This window comes from Corylus avellana, chromosome ca9, assembly GCF_901000735.1.
Source record: "Corylus avellana chromosome ca9, CavTom2PMs-1.0".
Taxonomy (NCBI): Eukaryota; Viridiplantae; Streptophyta; class Magnoliopsida; order Fagales; family Betulaceae; genus Corylus; species Corylus avellana.
Window position 1 is genome coordinate 4,466,879 of NC_081549.1, and position 18,396 is coordinate 4,485,274.

At 35.4% G+C, this 18,396-nt stretch overlaps 1 protein-coding gene across 1 annotated transcript; it reads right to left on the reverse strand.

The window, feature by feature from the left end:
• Positions 1-1,710: 1,710 nt before the first annotated feature.
• On the reverse strand, positions 1,711-18,079 carry LOC132191344 (villin-3). Its single transcript, XM_059606303.1, has 24 exons — positions 17,681-18,079; positions 14,547-14,698; positions 14,215-14,314; positions 13,614-13,682; positions 13,258-13,494; positions 12,988-13,165; positions 12,703-12,835; positions 11,009-11,168; positions 10,786-10,936; positions 10,599-10,699; positions 10,336-10,494; positions 9,295-9,363; positions 9,137-9,205; positions 8,868-9,005; positions 7,951-8,079; positions 7,294-7,441; positions 7,115-7,125; positions 6,897-7,037; positions 6,669-6,794; positions 5,646-5,708; positions 4,971-5,072; positions 2,985-3,216; positions 2,306-2,499; positions 1,711-2,203 (listed from the first exon to the last, which is right to left on the reverse strand). Exons 2-24 carry the CDS (start codon positions 14,600-14,602, stop codon positions 2,090-2,092), a joined length of 2,880 nt encoding a protein of 959 aa, XP_059462286.1. The 5' UTR covers positions 14,603-14,698; positions 17,681-18,079; the 3' UTR covers positions 1,711-2,089.
• Between the last annotated feature and the right edge of the window lie 317 nt (positions 18,080-18,396).

Sequence of the window (18,396 nt, forward strand, 5' to 3'; positions counted from 1 at the left end):
TGGGCCCAGAATGTTACACTTTCTATGGAACCAAAGAAAGTTTAGCAAGGCACATCATGCACAAAAGGGAAAACGATGATTTATGATGGCCGAAAGAAACAATAATAATCGTCCTAAAGATTAGGTGCTTTGGATAAGCTCCCAGGATGTGGGCTCCAGAACTTGGTGTCCATTAGATCAACAAGGCTTATTTTATACACTGTGGAGGAAAAAACTAACACATTATTATTCCCACAGGGCACCTAAATAAACGTCACTTTAAATGAAGTGATAGTTCTTGTCTATATATAAGACATGTAGATTATCAAAAGTATTGTGATTAGGTAAAGGGTACATTATCATCGGCATAACTTTAGCTGCTCATCACCCTTCCTTTCCAAAACCTTCCAATGGGTGTCATCAAGCAGTTTCTATAATCCACCCTCCTCTCCACAAAAAAAAAAAAAAAAAAAATTGTTTACCATGTAAATTTGCAGAAATCAAGCAACTTGAGAATTAAAACCCACTTTCACGTCCTATTTCGTTGGAAACTAAAGTGGGACATCGCTTCCGTCTTCACCAGTCGGAACGTTGAAAATCTGAAAACACCCTTAATCCTTTCCATTTCAAATGAAATGGAGAGGAACCGATTAGTTGTTTTTAGGAGGACTGTTTTATCATTTTATTTTTTTTGGACAAAAATACCCTCTTAAAACAACTAAATAGATCCCCACCATGATCTTCTCCCTTAATCAAGCTCTGGAGATGGTAATTTGGATGTGAAATGATTTGTTTATTTTACCCTCTTGACTCAAATAATTGTTTCCATGAAAGACCATTGTTTGTCTGCAATCATTATTTACCAGTTGACTTATTATATTGTTAACTTGACAGTAAGTAATCAAATATATAGTTGAGCCCAAACTATGGTCTAATTCATTTTTTGCTCTATGTTTTAGTAGGAGAGTTGACCTATGCCCTCAATTCAATGATAAGCAAGCTCTTAGCAGAGTGTTTTTGCCATTGATGGGCAGAGAAGGCCACTTGCAAAGATAAATTGACAAGGCACATGGACCACGGTTGTTAATTTATTGCATGTTCCTCAAGATAACAAAAAACGAATAGGAATATTGCGCGTTGTTTGGGCGTGAACCTTCATCCAAAACACCTATAAAATCATGGTGGTCCATGAAGGATTTTATTAGTTGTGTAGCATGTGGCCATTCACATCCATGAAGGATTTTATTAGTTGTGTAGCATGTGGCCATTCACATGCTACACGTGCTAATAACATATATATATATATATATATATATATTATGGCAATACCAATTACTACGAAAATATGTTTGGGATACTACAATTTCTACTATAACTCTTTACAAACTCACATGATGGTTTACATTTTATTAGGTGATGTGATAATTATCATGTAAACTGTCACGTCAGCTTGCATCAAACTTAATATAGTAGGATTTTTCCCTATTGGTAGAAGAAACATCATATTTATGAAATATCCTGTTTTCCAATCAAACAAACCTGTTTATTAACTCATGGAAGATGAATTATGCAACAACTAATGAAACCCTTCTAATTTTTCTGGCAGAAAGAAAAATGAAATCTGCCAACAAAGGAATTATGAAAGCGAATGAGGATAAGTTCACATTCCTTCAAACCCTACTGAGAATATTCAACAGCAGCAATAAAAAAAAAAGGTGATAAATGGCAACCAACAAACAAATTTCCATTCCATATATTAGAATCGAGTATAAATGCAAAATACATATACAACCCCCCTCTTGACAGACAAATAGCCACAAAAAGAAATACATACTGACCAAATAAAAGAATTTGAGATGCCTAAAGTCTTTAAACTAGAATCTGTGTGACCATTACAAAAGGCAGTAGCAGTTAAAGAAGGATAAAAATAAAAGAATCACTCTTCAGATGCCATCACAATCAATACCGACGCTATCACAGCTATTTCAACAAGGGCAGGTAGCAAAATGCTAACACATTGCAAACCAGGCAGGCATGTTCTACCAATCAACATAATTGGGGAACAAAGAAGCAAAAGGTGGAAGATTCACTCTTTCACTGAGTTTGGTCTCTAAAATAAATCAAATTTCCTCTTATGCATGTCTTGCTTCCACTTGGGCAATTTATAGAATGCCTCTTTGGTTGTCCCAAATATAGTCTGGAATTCCTCCTCTGACAGATAGGCCTGGAAATTCAGAAAAAAAAAAAAAAAGAAAGAAAAAAAAAACATTAATACCAATCAATTCCGCGTATGAACTAAAATGAAAACATTTACAAGAGAACCAACCTCCCTCCGTTTAAGATCAATTCCAGTCGCTGGATTATCAGATTTTGCCTTCAGTTGATCATAACCGAATGTTTGACCACTTCCACTATCTTGCTGCTCCTGCTCTTGCTTTGGGTCAGAATCCTCCCCATTGCTTTCAGAGACAGGTGCAACTTCCTCTGTCTCCTTGACTTCTGCAACTTCTTCAGGAACCTCTGTTTCAGATTGCAAATTTTCATTTTTTGCTTCTGAAGCAATTACTCAAATAAGCAAAAGGCTAAAAACTTTTGGATACAATTGAGCAAACACGAGGTATTTACTTGTCAAGGAAAAACAGATGTGAGGTGGTGGTTACAACATTTTTTCTTATTAATAAATAATCTTCTAAGAGATTAGGTTAACCTAAGTTTGTGGTTGCGTATTTTTCAAAACATGTCAAACATCTTTTTTTAATAGATGAGATTAACATGAGAACTGTCCATCCCTCTATCACCTGAGGTAAACCATGAACTGAAGGGGGGGGAAGGGAACAAAAAGAATTAAAAAAGGCTGTTTTTTTTTTTTTGTTGGGGGGGTTGGTGTTGGAGTGGGGAGTTCCTTGATGGGAAAACATTGCAAAATAGCACCTTTGGATAACTTTATGCAAACAATTCAGAGGTTTAATGTACTTCCACAACATATTCCATACCAGAAGCGTTACCTTCTGGGGGAGGACTGCTATTGGATGGAGTAGGAGAAGGTGATCGCTTTTTCTCAGCAGTAAGAACTTGTGAAAGAGCAGCTACTGCTGCTGCTCTTTGTGATCCTTGACCTGCGGCGGATGGCCTGGGAGCAGCAGTTTTGCCTCCAGAGGATGAATTAAACGCAGAGTTTAAGGCAGCTAGAGCTTCGGCCCTTTGCCTAGGTCCTTGATTTGACCCATTGGATTTGTCCTGACCATAAGATAGCACAGAAGTTGATCAAGTATAAGTACGTCTCAAAGATGTGTAGACACATATAGTAAGAATAAAAACAATTCAGAAGTATGAAAGATATAGTAACACAACGACAACTATAATTGCACCAAAGTCATGAGCTGAATGTAGGAGTAGGAAAGATGAAGCAAGATGAAGCAACACAACAACGAAAAATGTAATTGCACCAAAAATTATTAGGCTACAACTTGTAGTGCAGATCCAATGCTACCATCAGATGTTCTGAAAACCAACACGACCACATAGTACAAGGGCGGTCCCCATTCAACTGTCCACAGAGAAAGAGGGAAGGGCAATGACCTTTCCAATTAACTAAAGTGTGCCTTAGGTTTCCTTACTAGTACCCCATTTTGAGCACTCTCATATTACCCAACTATATTGCAGATAGAAAGAAAGCAACAACTAACATGCATGGAATACAAGTCAAATGTCTTATCTCAGAAAGCACAGCTATTTTCAAGGAAAATGCTTGTCTTACAAAAATATTTGTGAAACTTCTCGTGCTTACTAATAATATAATATTACAAGTAATAAATGATTTGGGAGAAATATTTTTAGGTCACGTGTAACAGACGGCTCCAAAGTGTGCAACCAACACTCGGGAGTATATCGGAGCATACTCCCATCATTTCCTATTAACTTTTTGAACAAATGGTTCGCATGTATAGCATTCCTCTATTTCCAAAGGCCTGAAACTGCTGGCCTCACCACTAATAGGATTAAATTACTTGTTGACTTACAAACTAGAGATCTTGTTTCCCCTCAAACCCGTATACAGTGGCTAAACAAATCCTTTCTTGTTCTGTTTCCATTGAGCTAAAAAGATTTTCCTTCAAACTTTCAAATACAATCAAACAAATTAATTTAACCCCTCCAAATAGAATGGTGGCTTCTGATTCCTTTGACATCAGATACCTTCCAGAAAGTCAGACCAGTGAAACAGACATCTAAATCCCTCGAATGGAAAGCTGACAACCCATTTAAGTATTGCTTGCTATCCATTTATTTTATTATTTTGGCAAAGAAATTGAATCTAAAACCAACCTCACCCCACTTCTCCCTTTACCACCTGACCTAAGGTTCAAGGGCACAATATAGCTTGCTTTACCTTCAACCTGGATGTAACATGAAGTGACACATGCACAAAGCATTTTCCACAGAGAGGGGTCATTATTGTCATAATAATAATAATAATAATAATAACAATTTATTTTCCTTCGAAATTGCAATTTTGACGAGTAAGAATTATTTAAGTATGTGAGACATGCAAAAGTGATTACCTAAATACTATATTATTCTTGTGAAAGTTGTCAAGCTGCAGGAAGCAACATGAAGACATCACACTACCAGTTTACATTTCTCCAAGGCATGTATCTCCCATTTTTGACCAAAGAGTATACAGATGCACTCCCATTCGGCAATGCTTCAAGAACTTCCAGCAGTGGGCCTGCTGGGCCCACATGCCTCACACTATCAAATCACAAAAGATACCCAACTAATCCTTAAATTTCAAACCTCTTGATCCCCCAATTTAATGCAAATTCGGTGCCTTTAAACTAGATTGCTCACATTATTCTACAATAGCTGCTTGTTTAAACAGATTAGGTTGAGCCTCCTGAGACTAGTGTAAAGAGACAACATTATTTATACAGCTAAAAGAAAAGGTGAAAATAATTTTAATGAAACAATAGAGGCATTAGAAGTTTTTTTACCACATAGCCTGATTTCCCGGAGGATGGATGGAATGCAGAAGATAAGGCAGCTAAAGCTGAAGCCCTTTGAGTTGGTCCTCCTTGACTTCCAGTGGATTTATCCTGGCCCAGAATAGAATATCATACCGTCACTTCATTAGCAAAGAATTTGATTTAATGAAGTATCAGTGGAACACACATATGCATAATTTCAAACATATGGGGTATACAAACAAATGTTTTGGTTCAGTCTGGTTTTAATTTTAAACATAAAAACATCAAATTAAGAACCAGGTCTTTGGTTTATAAATTTTACCAAACAGTAATAGTTAAGAACTAGTCCCACTATTCATGGCTGAAAAAATTCACAGTTTGCCAAACACCTCCTAATACACAAGAATTTATCAAAACCCATCATTAGAAAGCCAAAAAAAAAAAAAAACCATTTTTATAATGCGATACTGTAACAAAAGTAGGAAAAATGATATGGGGATAAAAAGAACCTGGAATATCAAATATTAATTTGAAGGGTAGGATAACAAAGGATCTTTGCCACTAAAGAGACTATGGTTATAATTTATTGGCAGTCAGAATGAACTTCTGACCACGTGTTCCTTGTATGAATTAGATTGAGTTCATTTCACAAACAGAATACTGAAAACCAGTTAGAGGAGGTTAAGTTAAATCGGAAAATACCTCCACAGCATGTCCAATCCCTAACAATAGCGCCATCTTCTTCTGGAATGAGTTTCCTTGAACCTGCATTTCATGAAGAGATATTCCCAAGACAAATTTTAAATGAAAGTAATCAAACCTATACAAATGTGAAAAGAGAGACTTATAATAAATGGATGACCTCCAAATCAACATAAAAATAGGAAATTTTTTAACATGCAACTTCCTTTTATCATTTATTGTTTTAGCAAGTTATTTGTTTTTCACACCATAAACTAATGACTGTTAATAATACTTGCGAGTATTCAGAGTCATAACTCTAACAAGTTTAGCATTTGGGAATGTACTTCCAAGAATTTTAAAAGCTAATTTGTCCTTTTATATGGTAAATTATTCTTAAGATTAGTTGATTAATCATTACATTGCACAAATGGTAACAGGTAATATTAGTATGTAAATACCAAACCATAGTTTCACTTATATACTACCACTTAAAAAGGTGTAGCCATATACTATGGTATTTTACATTCTAGATGCTTCTCAAGTTACAATCTTCACACACCAGTACTAAATGCTTCAAAACTGCTTACTGAGACATTATTTTATGCTTCCTCATTCTTCCAAGTTTTTCTCAATTCCTGCACTTTGCACTTGCTCACTATGGTTTCCTTGTTGTTAAGAGACTCCCATAACTTGATCAGATGGGGATAAGAGTGAATTAGAAAAACCAAAACATTTACAAACTTTAGAGAGAATGTCACGAACTCTTACAATTGGCAAACTGTGTTTTCTATTATTTCCTACTTGACAGAAAGATACCACATAATTTCATCCATATGTGGTATACAAAGTGTGTTATTCTCAACTTTGCATATATATGCCAAATTAATTTCATCAGCATGTGTTATACAGAGAGTTCTATTCTCAACTTTGCATATATATCTTTGCCTTCAATGTCAACAAAGAAAATAAGGATTCTAAGAATGTTTTTTAAAAAAAGGTGTAAAAAATAATGCTAAAAGAGATCTGTCTTTCAACACATACAACAGCTTTTGTGTGATCCCACTGAAAGTAAGTTGTGAAAAAGCATGGTTCATTTCCTTCAGTGACTTTGTATAGTGGTACTTGTGGAGACAACCCCTCGAGAGAAGCAGCAACCTCTATGTATTTCTGGGAAAAAAAAAAAAGAAAAAAAAAAGAAACATTCCGACACTTGAGAACATAATAAAAGGGGAAATATGACAAAAGCCTAAACAATATAAAAAGCAGAACCTGGCCAATTTCGAAAGTATTTTGCTTTTCTTTTGAGTCTACTGACCAACCAACCCAAACAAAGACTTCAGCATGTGTGTCGAGTATCAAGATATCCTCTGTCAACAAATCGTCCTGGCAAAAGTTGTAAACTTCCTCTACCTGCCCAACAATAATTAAGAATGAGTATAGAAATCACTGAAAACCTGAGCCAAGATACAAGGAAGTCTAAAACTCACCTGAAACTTTCCTGGGCGGTTCCACATGACAACAAAAATTATCAAAATAAGAAGAGTTAGAATGGATGATGAGCACTATCAACAACGTATTAAACTTGGGTTGGTCAAAAATGTCAGTTAATGGGAGAAGAAAACTTAACGTGGAAGCATCAAGTGAACTTATGAAAAAGAAATGCTACCTTTGTTGATTGAGAATGTGAACAAGTGGGGATCTCTGACAATCTCCTGAGCAACTTTTTTGCTGGTGTAACTTTGTTTGCCTCCAAGGGCAAACCAGAAGGTTGAGCTCTCTGTTCCTTCTTTGGCATGTTTCAGAGCAACTCCTGGCTGAATAAGGAAAATAATTGTTAAGTTGATTATCAAGGATATATAAGGAAACAGAAGAAACTGATTTCTGTAATAAGTTCCAAAAACTTGGCTTAAGACTGCTAGAAGCTATGTTAAACATAAGTATGCTATGATGCCATTCCAACAAATAAATTCCTAGTACACATCCATTTGGTTTTTTGTGTACCTATCATCGAATATTCCTACCAATGGAAGAAATGCCAAGACTCAATAAATTAACTAAAAAGTTGTAATGTATTGTAGATTCAACTAAAACGATCTATTCAGTTGAAAATAACTTGGACCAGCATATAGTAGACATCTAATAGTATTATCATCAATTTGGAACATATAAAAATCAGTTTCGATATTATGTCAAAGTCATAGGTATAGTTCTGCCAGATAATAGTCATAGCTTGGCCATGCTTTGAAACAATGCATCTACATTTCAAACCCACATTATGTTCTAGAAAAGTCAAATAGAGAACACTTTTCAGTCAGAACTATACCTTCAAAAACTCTGCAACTTTTGCAGCTAGCTGTTGCTGCTCAAAGGTACATTGATTTCCATGCCAGGTGAAAACTGAAGATCCAGATTGCAGTACAAAACACTCCATAGAGTTCAAAGACGTTGCGACCTAAACAAGATGAAAATTTATGTATGTCATTTCTGTTATAATAACTAGATGACTCAAATGATGATCAATGTCTTGCAAATGACGTAACTTAAGAATATTTTGCATTTGCAAAGGAGAAGGGAAAGGGGAGTTAATAGAAAAAAAATTAGCATTTCTTTTGCTGCTAGCCAATTCATGCCACAGTTATATCTACTCCACTTACCATTTATAATTATATTTCAAAAAGCTCAAATAAATTTTATATTATCATTGTTGAGAAATTCCAAATTGATGGGTGTATGCTTGACTCCACATGCTAAACACCTAAACCTGTTTGTCCCTGTTTTAGTTTTGGGTGGGTCATCAGAACCATTTGTGTTAGCTGTGGTTTCTGTCGGATCTGGACATAAAGAAGGGTGTAAAGGAATCTCACGTTGGATGGGTGTAAATTTGATTATAGTTATACGTATTTATTTGACCTCTCCACCTGATAACTTAAGCTTTTGGGTTGGATACTCCAATAACACGTCATAGCATGCCAATAGAACAAAATAAGAGATGAAAATTCTAGATGTTATATAATGTTAATAAATGAAGAAAAAATTATGTAACATGACCAATGATATTCAACAATCAAAACACTGACCACAGTAACCAAAACAACAGGCAATTACAGTTTCCAAATTCCAAAGATGCAAACCAACATCAAAGAAGCCAGTATATTCGAGACTTGCCCACTATTATACTATGTTAAAAGTGTATAAAATCAAATTAAAGTATAATGAAGAAGAAACCCAATGAGCACATACTGTATCAACTTGCATTGCTTTATTGTTATGAACAGAAGTTCCAGATATCCGAATGAGTGCAACAGAATCTGCCGTGTAAGTTTCATCCACCAGACCTTTGTCAGCTATAAATTTTTTGTAACCAGAGCTCAGACCTCCCTGAAGATATACCAATCAATTATAACAGTTAGCTACAATACCACTAGTTGAGATAAAACATCTTATCACAGCGATTATAATTAAATCTTGATGTACATGGTGAATTTTTCAGGCAGGCTTAAGCAGGATACCTTGAGGACAACCATAGGTTGAAAAAGTGCAACAAATTGTGGTGGTTCTTTACCTTGAAATATGCGACCCTGCAAGAAGCATTCATTATATACAGGTTTTATGTCACATTCCCCAACTTGGAAAAAAAAAAAAAAAAAAAAAAAAAACAATATTTTACCTGAACAGGTCTCCCCTTTAATGAGTTGAACATTGTATTAGCCAAGCGAATAGCCATCTTTTGGTCCTCCTGAATTTTGTAATATAATCAAGTCATTATTCTTATAGCTGTAAACGCTAAAAATAAAACATAAAAAAAAAAAAAAATAAAAACCCATCTAAAAGTGTACATCAAAAGAGAGTGAGAGAACCAAATGAAAGTATTAGCACTCTTTTCTTTTATGAAAGCATCAGTAAAATGTAATGGATGCAAGTTAAGAGATGAATAACAAATGATTATGCAGATAACCATCTAAAATGTGTAGACAACCTTAGATTATTCAGATAACATATTCTTAGAGCCTATTTGGGATTGCGTTTGAGAAATAGAGCTTTTAAGTCAAAAAGAGCATTTGGGTAAAAGCTTCATTTTTAAGCTTTTGCCAAAAGTATGTTTTGACCATTTTTAGGCTTTTTGAACCCTTAAAAGCGCTTTTAATTTTTTTTACCAAACAAGTACTTTTTTTCTTCAAACGGACTTTTTGAGTGTTAAAAGTATTTTTAGGTCCTTCAAACGCAATCCCAAACAGACCCATAGTTGAAGATACACAAAATTTACCTTAGTAATGAAAAAGTAGATTCAAACAAGTGGAGAATAAATAATCTAAACCAAGTTTCCAAACACAACAATAGTATACTATATCTTTGGTAGGAATAAATACAGAAATAATGAAATCCGACAAAGAAATATGAAAATCCAAACTTAGACAAGAAAAACAACTGCATTTGTTTCTCTGTCCAATAAAATAGTACTTGTATTGGCCTATGACCTCTAGCTCAAATGGCACCTTCTCCTTCTTGTAAGAACAGGGTAGAGGGTGAAGTATTGGGTTTAAGACCTATTGCTACTTGCGTAACTTACCAAGTAAAAAAGAATCTTGCATAGTTATTATACTAGAAAGGGTATAAGGATACAACTCTCTGCAGAGGATATTACAAGAACTGTATAAAGCCATTCTTTTAAAAACAAAAATCAAACACAAACTAGAACAAAGTAATTTACCTCAATGCTATCCTTTCCAAACCAACAGCACAAAAGATAATCTTCTTTCCTATCTCCGGAGTGGTAGGTATAGAGAACAATGTAGCAATCTCCACTATAAAATTTACCAATATCCTCTCTGGGCAATGGAGTCTTGGCACTGCCATTGATGCGCCATACCTGAGGAAAAAGCAATGGTCAATATTTTGAAAGATACTTGATTTGAACCATCCTAATTAATCAGCTCATTTCCAAAAGCAATGATGAAAAGTTAACAACTAGACCTCCATCTTTCCACCTCCCTCAAGCAAAGGTGGGACTTCCTCGTTCACAGGAGCACTTTTTGTCATGCCCTTGACACCAACCCCTTGTTGCTTCAACAAAGCTAGTAGTGCACGAAATACAATACTTCATAAGGTTTACCAGGAAAAAAAAAATCCTGTAATTTACACACAAGGATATGAAGACTACCTGCTACTTTGCCTCTTCCTTCCTCATTGCCAGGAGTAGCAGAGCCCAAGGGCCAAGAATCAAAGTTGGACTTAAATGAATGCGTCTCATAACCTTGAATAAGTCGAGTAATACGAGTAGATTTTGGCCTATTTTGACTAGCAACAAATTCCTGGAGATAAAATCTGAAGTTAAGAATCCCTGTTTTTATTAAGATATGAATAACTGCATGCTACGCCACTACCTCAGCCGCTTGGATGGCAGTTTTTCTCTCCTCCACTTGCGTTACCCGGCCAACCCAAACAAATACCTCAGAACCACAGTCTAGTAGATAGCATCTGTTGTTTTCCAACAGGGATTTGGATAGTTCACCTTCTATTATCTTCACCTGTCCATCAGTAATGCTGTAGAAACCAGCAAAAACAAGTTAACATTATGCTGATAATGGGAGACATCATGAAACACAGCCATGCAAGAACCTCAATGAGGAGACAAACATATAGCTTTAGAAAACAAACTCCCTCGATCTCAGTTTGAGTGTCTTGGTTTGAAATGACATGGTCCAATGCCCATGTTAATGAACAAGAAAAAGTATACCACTCTTAAGGAAATGGCCAAAGGTGGCACAACTTCTAACTGAGTGTCTTGATTGGCTTTTTGAATTATGATGGGGAAATATGATAAGATGTAAGAAAAATACTTTGACTTTCTGAAAGTGGACAAGGTTTGGAACATTCCAAGAAGGAAAGCAAGAAACTCAATATGAAAAGGGTAATAAAATTATTAAAGGAAAATAAAAAATAAAAAATAAAAAATGAAATTTATCAAGGTGTTGATATATAAAACTATCAGCCTCTTTGTTAGACACTTGACCGTAAGAGCAAGGACACTAATGAAAACGTATGTAGTTTCATTTACTCTAATCCCTTGAAGTCATTAATGCAAGCATATTTATATCCTTGAAGTTGCCTGAACAAATGTTTAAAATAAAAAAGTTGGCCTCTTTTATTTTTTGAAAACTTGATTGAATATTATTTAACGACCAATGATAAGTAAAGATACCAAGAAATAATCCTCGAAAAACTAAATAGCTTCCAAAGGGAGCATAAGGAGGAGGGGGGAAACACACACACACAATTTTTAATGATTTTTTTTTAATAAATAATTAATTCATTAAAAATTGCAGTGGGGGCGCAACACAGGTTGAAATAGGTACTTATATATACATAGACACTTTTTTTCTATTCATATATATACACAGACACTTGTGTGTGTATGTATAAAAATATACATACATATATACATGTATATATTCACATAGGGGATGAAAAGCAGATGAAGATGGAGGATCAATGGAGTGAAAAGAACAGTTAACGATGAAGCTGTTCTGAATCTGTAGATATTCATGCATTTAGGGAGAACACACTAGACACAGATGCAGAGTAGAGCCACTGACCCGAAACTCATTGTATCTTGCACTCTAGAATGTTACTAGTAACTGCCCTACCCGCAAGAAAAGGGAGCAATTTCCCACCTGGGGTAATACTGTCATGCTTACAAATAAATTATGGAACTGGCAGATACCACATAAATGCAAAGTTACAGTTTCCAAGTGTCAGCTCTCCCTAAGGGCCAAAATGATATAAAATAAATTAATTTACAAATATTTATTTTTTCTTTTTTTGGGAAGGGTGGGAAGGTGTATACATGAGCACCACAAACTCTTAAATTCCAATTCTTGAACCACAAGGCACAAAGTGAAGGATAACAAATTTAGACAAATTTAAATATGCTTCACATTTCCAGATGTTGCTACCACTACTCAAAAAAATAATGCTTTTGAATAGGAAGTAAAAATCAAAGAGAAAAGTAAAGAGGAAATTCACTAAAGAAAGCCTCACTTTTGCACACTAATAAAATAATGGAAGAGGAAAATACCCATAAAGTTTTGCAGGAGTGGCCTCAGGAATAACGTCATCTTCACTGGCGACCTTCTTGCCAATTGGAGCAAAACCACCAAAGAGGACCCAGAACTCACCTGAGTCTGACTCGGTATCCAACTTCCCATCATCTGGCATGGCCGTACAATTTAGTAATCAAATGAAGAACCATGGATACAAATACATATGAATAAAAAGAAAATATGGTAGGATAATGTAGGCTTGTTGAGAGTAGTAGACATAAATAAGGCATCATAACAATTTTATATACATGTGTTCTTACCAACAATTGCAACATCACACATCCCCACGTGATACTTTTCCTTCAAAAACTGTATTACTTCCAATGCCTTCGCCCTCTCCTGGATATTGGAATTTGCACCATTGAACTGATAAATCTTATTCTGAGTGTCCAGGATAAATACATCATCATGATTCAGTGATGACCGAGCAAAAGGGACCTGCACAAGAAAAATGGAGAGTGGTAATTCCTTGATCCATGCAAATCCATTTCTAAAGAATTTTCATTGAACTCGTGAAGTTATTGCCCTGCCTGTTTCATTCTGACAACTCGTTTTCCTTTACAGACATACAGACGTGTGTCAAATTCTTCTACCTCAGGTGTTTTAAATCCTGATGCAACACCGCCCTCCAATGGTATAATACAAGGTTTAAAGTATGACAAAAATTTGTCAGATTCATGTCCTTGTAATTCCCTGTGCTGTACTGCACGTCCTCCAAGAACCGCATCAAGTTCAACAGTTTTTATAGCTGCCGTTCCGGCCTCATCCTATAAGAAGTTATCAAGTTTAGAAACTTTATTTTTAGGTCAATTCTTATCTTTTTATGAGCACAAACATTTAAAGGTAAGTCTAAGCTATGATTGATGAAAAATAGAAAAAGGCACACCTGACTCGAATCTTTCCCAATCCAGAAGTGTATGTCAAGGAGATAAGCACCTCCTTTGCCTTGTGTTGTCTACAGAAATGCTTGACAAGTAAGCACATGAAGAAATATGAAAGGCATAGAATCTATACATTCCAAAAGAAGACAAGGCCTCTTTTTCTCATATGCATCTGTAGTTATTTGCTTTGAATTCCTGTTCCCCCCCTCTCTGTGGTGGAACAACCACCAAAAGGGCAGACACAGAAGAATTGAAAATTTAAGTAATTTGGGTCATATGTAATATCAAGTACCATATTATGACTCCTAATTGGTGCATACATCCCACAAAACTTTCTATCGTACTTTTTAACCCCAAAAAAGCAGCCACTTCATCCTTATGTCCACTCCAACTAACTTAGGACAATAAAAGAATGAGTTCAGAATAATATTTCAGGACAAACAGTTCAATATGTACATTTTCCAAGAGAAAATTATAAAGCACAAAGCACATAGACATTGAAGTTTAATTACAGGATTCATGTGAAGTAAAGAATATAAATACGGAATATAAGAATTGAGAGAGAGAGAGAGAGAGAGAGAGAAGAGCATTGAATACAGTTTGCACCTGCAAGACAATGTAGCTATCCCCCATGTAGAATTTTCCATATTCAGACTTTGGCAATGGAACAGGCTGAAAGTTCTCGATTCGCCAAATTTCAGTCCCTCTATAAGATGTTAAGTTCAACATCTAAATGTAAAAAGGCAGCATGTCAACATATAACAAAATAACCAGGAAAAGTCAGACGTACACACAACTGAAAGTGAATTATAATCCATAACTTTCTGTTTGCAGTGGTAGTAAATCTATATAAAGTTTGTCCTCTCTTGTATCCAAAACAATAAACAAATAATAGTCCACAAGTTCATTTCTTATTTCACAGCTCATAGTAAGGATACACTCTCTGACCCGCTCCCTGCTGAAATGCAGGATCCAACTTTGCAGAGCTAGACATTGCCTCAAAGCCTTCTTTATCACTGTTCCAGAAAAGCCAAAAATGATATTCTTTGAACTCCTACGTTCTTGTGTCTAGAAATTTCACAAGAGTCAACTGCATGACAAGAAAAACATGGAAATTGAAAAGATGTCAAGAACAAAAGCAACAGATCAGGAGCCAACTCTCTATGTTAACATCATAACTTTATAACTTTATAATGTCCATTAACCACATTAGCTGCTTTAGGTGATCCCTATGCATTAGATAAGCAAGTTAAAAAAAGACAGAAGTTTACTAGAGAACAAAAAAGAACGAAAAAATAAAAGTAAAAGAACAATTAGAAGACCCTAAATATAATCAGGCAAGAATGTCATTCTTTTTGCTTGAATGGTTCTGCTACATACAGAGAGGTGACAGCTTCACAGACAATAAAGTCAATTTGTGCAACTGCGTCAAGGTCAACAAATAAAGAACTGCCCAGGCAAAAGTTAAAAAAAAAAAAATTGAATCAGCCATAACTCAATGTGGATTAGCATAGATACTTGGAGAAGATTTCATAGAGATCCTTAAAAGTTCATCTTATCTCTATTATTCTAATTATTATTGTAGTATCTTCTCATGATGGTTGACGAGTTTGAATTGCCAGTACTTATCACATCCGGGTTAAGCCTAAATCCCCATAAAGCTGAAATATCAACTTACTGATTTTTCAAGACAGAAAACCTCCATGACAGACACATTTGCCACTATAGCAGATACCTACTATGCAACAAGCAGATGCGTGTGTATGCCTAACGCTTCCTTGTATCCAATAGATTGTGGTTAGGATTTAAACATCTCAACCCTTAGTGTCAGGTCTAGCATTTGCATTGAATTTGGTATCTTGACTCTGCGCTGCACACTCCATCATATCTTTGTTTCAATCGTCAAAATCAGAAGCAATGGAGTCAAGAATATTGTACAAGGGAGGCAGGTAAATATATCAAGTGGTGCTAAGATTCCAAAAAAAAAAGGGGGGAGGGGGGGGTGCAATGTAAAAATCAGCGCTTACATTTTAACAGAGAAGTATAGAAGGATTTCTAAGACCCAGGGGGACCATAGCCTCCTGCCCCCTATTCCGTTGCTCACTTCACCATCCACCACAACCCATGCTACAGTTGGATATAGTAGAGAACCCTTCCCTTATCCTCATCAGATGAGTAGAATTTGACTCTTATACATGTACTCAGCTTCCATCTCATTGCTTCCCATAGTGCAGAAATTTAGTCCTTTATACTCTTTCAATGAATTTAAAAATAATTGACTTCCTTATCCCAAATATGCTCCAAGATATTTCTCTACGAGATTCAGCTGTTGCTTAGATTTTTCAATGGCCTTCCATTCACGGCGATATATCAGCTAGGAAATAATGAAATTCCACCCCTTGACACCCTAAAACATGCCCACAAAAGTGCTTTTTTCTTTGTTTCTTTCTTCATGTTCGCATGTGAACATTTGAGAGTGGACATGCAATGACCAAGCAATCCCATTGAAATTATCCTTGAGAATGGTCATAGTGTCCTATGATTCCCATAGCTTCATCACTCCACAGCTAAATTACCCTTTTTTCCACAGCCGTATTACCTGTTCCTCTACCAATTGAAGCCACTTAACTATTATGAAAAAATAAAAACACTAATGGTAATAATTAGAACAACTTTTTAGATATTATAACTTGAAGTCTTTATGATCCAAGTTCCATTTCAAATGGTCCTTCCAAAGAGTTCAGACTTAGCTGATTCCGGTTTAATCATTAAAAAGCCAGATGAATAGTCCAGAGGAGAGGTTTTCCTTAGAGTCAATCTCATTGTTGGAATTTCATATTATTTGCTGCAATCAACTTGCGAACTAGTCCATAAAAAACACTTGTCAAATACAATAACATCAAATTTTGTGTGTTTTGTTACCATATATCCTGCATGTAAGCTTACCAAAGCACTAAATTGAAGAAGACACAAGTAGTGGAAAATAAAAAATGAGCATTCTTATTCAGTTGCCAAAGTGATGACCCTTCTGAATGTGGATGTCCTTGGTAACTCCATGTGCATATCCTTGGTAACCTCCATATAGTTCTGTGACCAATCGATTATTCAAACTAAATATCCATATTCCACATATCAGGTAGACAAGACCTGTCAAAGCATGTCCTGAAGTTGCCTACTGTCCCAAATTAACACCTCAAACAAAATGCAATAAAACCAAGTTGTAAATTTCATCATGCAATCTCTGCAAACACTTAATAGGATGAGCCTCCATCCATTCTTGCACCAAATCATATTATCCCTAAAACAAGCTCATTGAAATCAATATGGGAAAGCATTCCATGTCTTCAACATCTGGTCAGTACTCCCATCACTCAAAAACTATCGAAATCTCTAAAATAATAATAAAGTATGCAATACTAAATCATAAGTTAATGACTATTCAAGGCTGAATCGAAATTCTAATCAGCAATCAGATTTTCTTAGTGATTATGTTCAAGACTGACCTGGAAATTGTCGATCAAAATACATCAAGACATCAAGAACCCAAAAAATAATAATGTATTACCTGATTTATTCCTACGCACAGCTCAATATTTTGATCTCCTTGTTTTCTAGACTTAGTTTTGTATTGACATCTCTTTAACAAAGACAAAAGCTAAGAGCAGCCATGAAAAACTGTTGGAGCTTCGAAACAAATTTAAGTGAAGAAAAATCACATATAAAATGAAAGATCAGACAACTAACAGACGAACAACAAAGTCAGACACATGATCAAGCAAGTAACCAATGACAAACAATCCAAGAAACCACATACCCATCACATCAAAGCTCAAATTCAATACAAAAGGACCAACAAAAGATTAAAACAATCAAAACCCATTAAAATGCGCAGAATATCACGTAGACCCAGATCAGGAAACACAATTCTAAATCACAATAACGATCCGATAAAGGGATCAGGACACAAACATGGAAACAAAGAGATCTCCTAAATAGCAGTAATCGTAGGATTGAAAAAGGCTGATTAGAGCATGAGAATTGAGGGAGTGACGGTCAGAGGGAATCGACGTACCTGAGATCGGTCTCTCTGTGAAGGTGATGATGATGGGATTGAGAAAGATGAAAAAATGGGTGTTATGGGAAGGACGAGCTCGCAGAGCTGGCAATAAAGAGAAAAAGAGAGAGAGAGAGAGAGAGAGAGAGAGAGAGGAAGGGGGAGAATGGGAGATACTTGGAAAGAAAAAGTGAATTATTGCTCTGCGTGTGTTTCTCTCTCTCTAACTTTTTAAGCTTTTGAGATTTGTAATTCAGAGAGAGGGAGAAAAGAGAAGGGTGTGAATGAAATGAATGAATTATGAGGATGAAGATGAAGATGGCGATGATAGATGAAAATGGCAGGAGAAAAGAGAAAAAGGCCTCTTGGAAAGGATATGGCCAGACAAAGTCGTTATTTTATTGGCAAAGATCCGGTGACGATGGCACCGCCCATGTAATGTTGGCCATCTCTTTGCTTATATGGATTTTTTTTTTTTTTTTTTTTTTTTTTTTTTGGATTTGCCTTTCATTTTACTCAATTTTTTTACTGAAGATCTCCGGTTAAAAAATAAATTAACAAAATTGCTTCCAGTAAAAAACATTTAAATAACATTTTTATTTTTTTCTTTTACAATCTTGTCCGTTTATTTTTTACAGAATATATTTAGGGAAAAATTTAAGCCAAATCCTTCTTTTTTTAACCGTTTTATTCTACCTTTGTCTTTTTTCTTTTCTTTTTTTTTAATTTTTTTT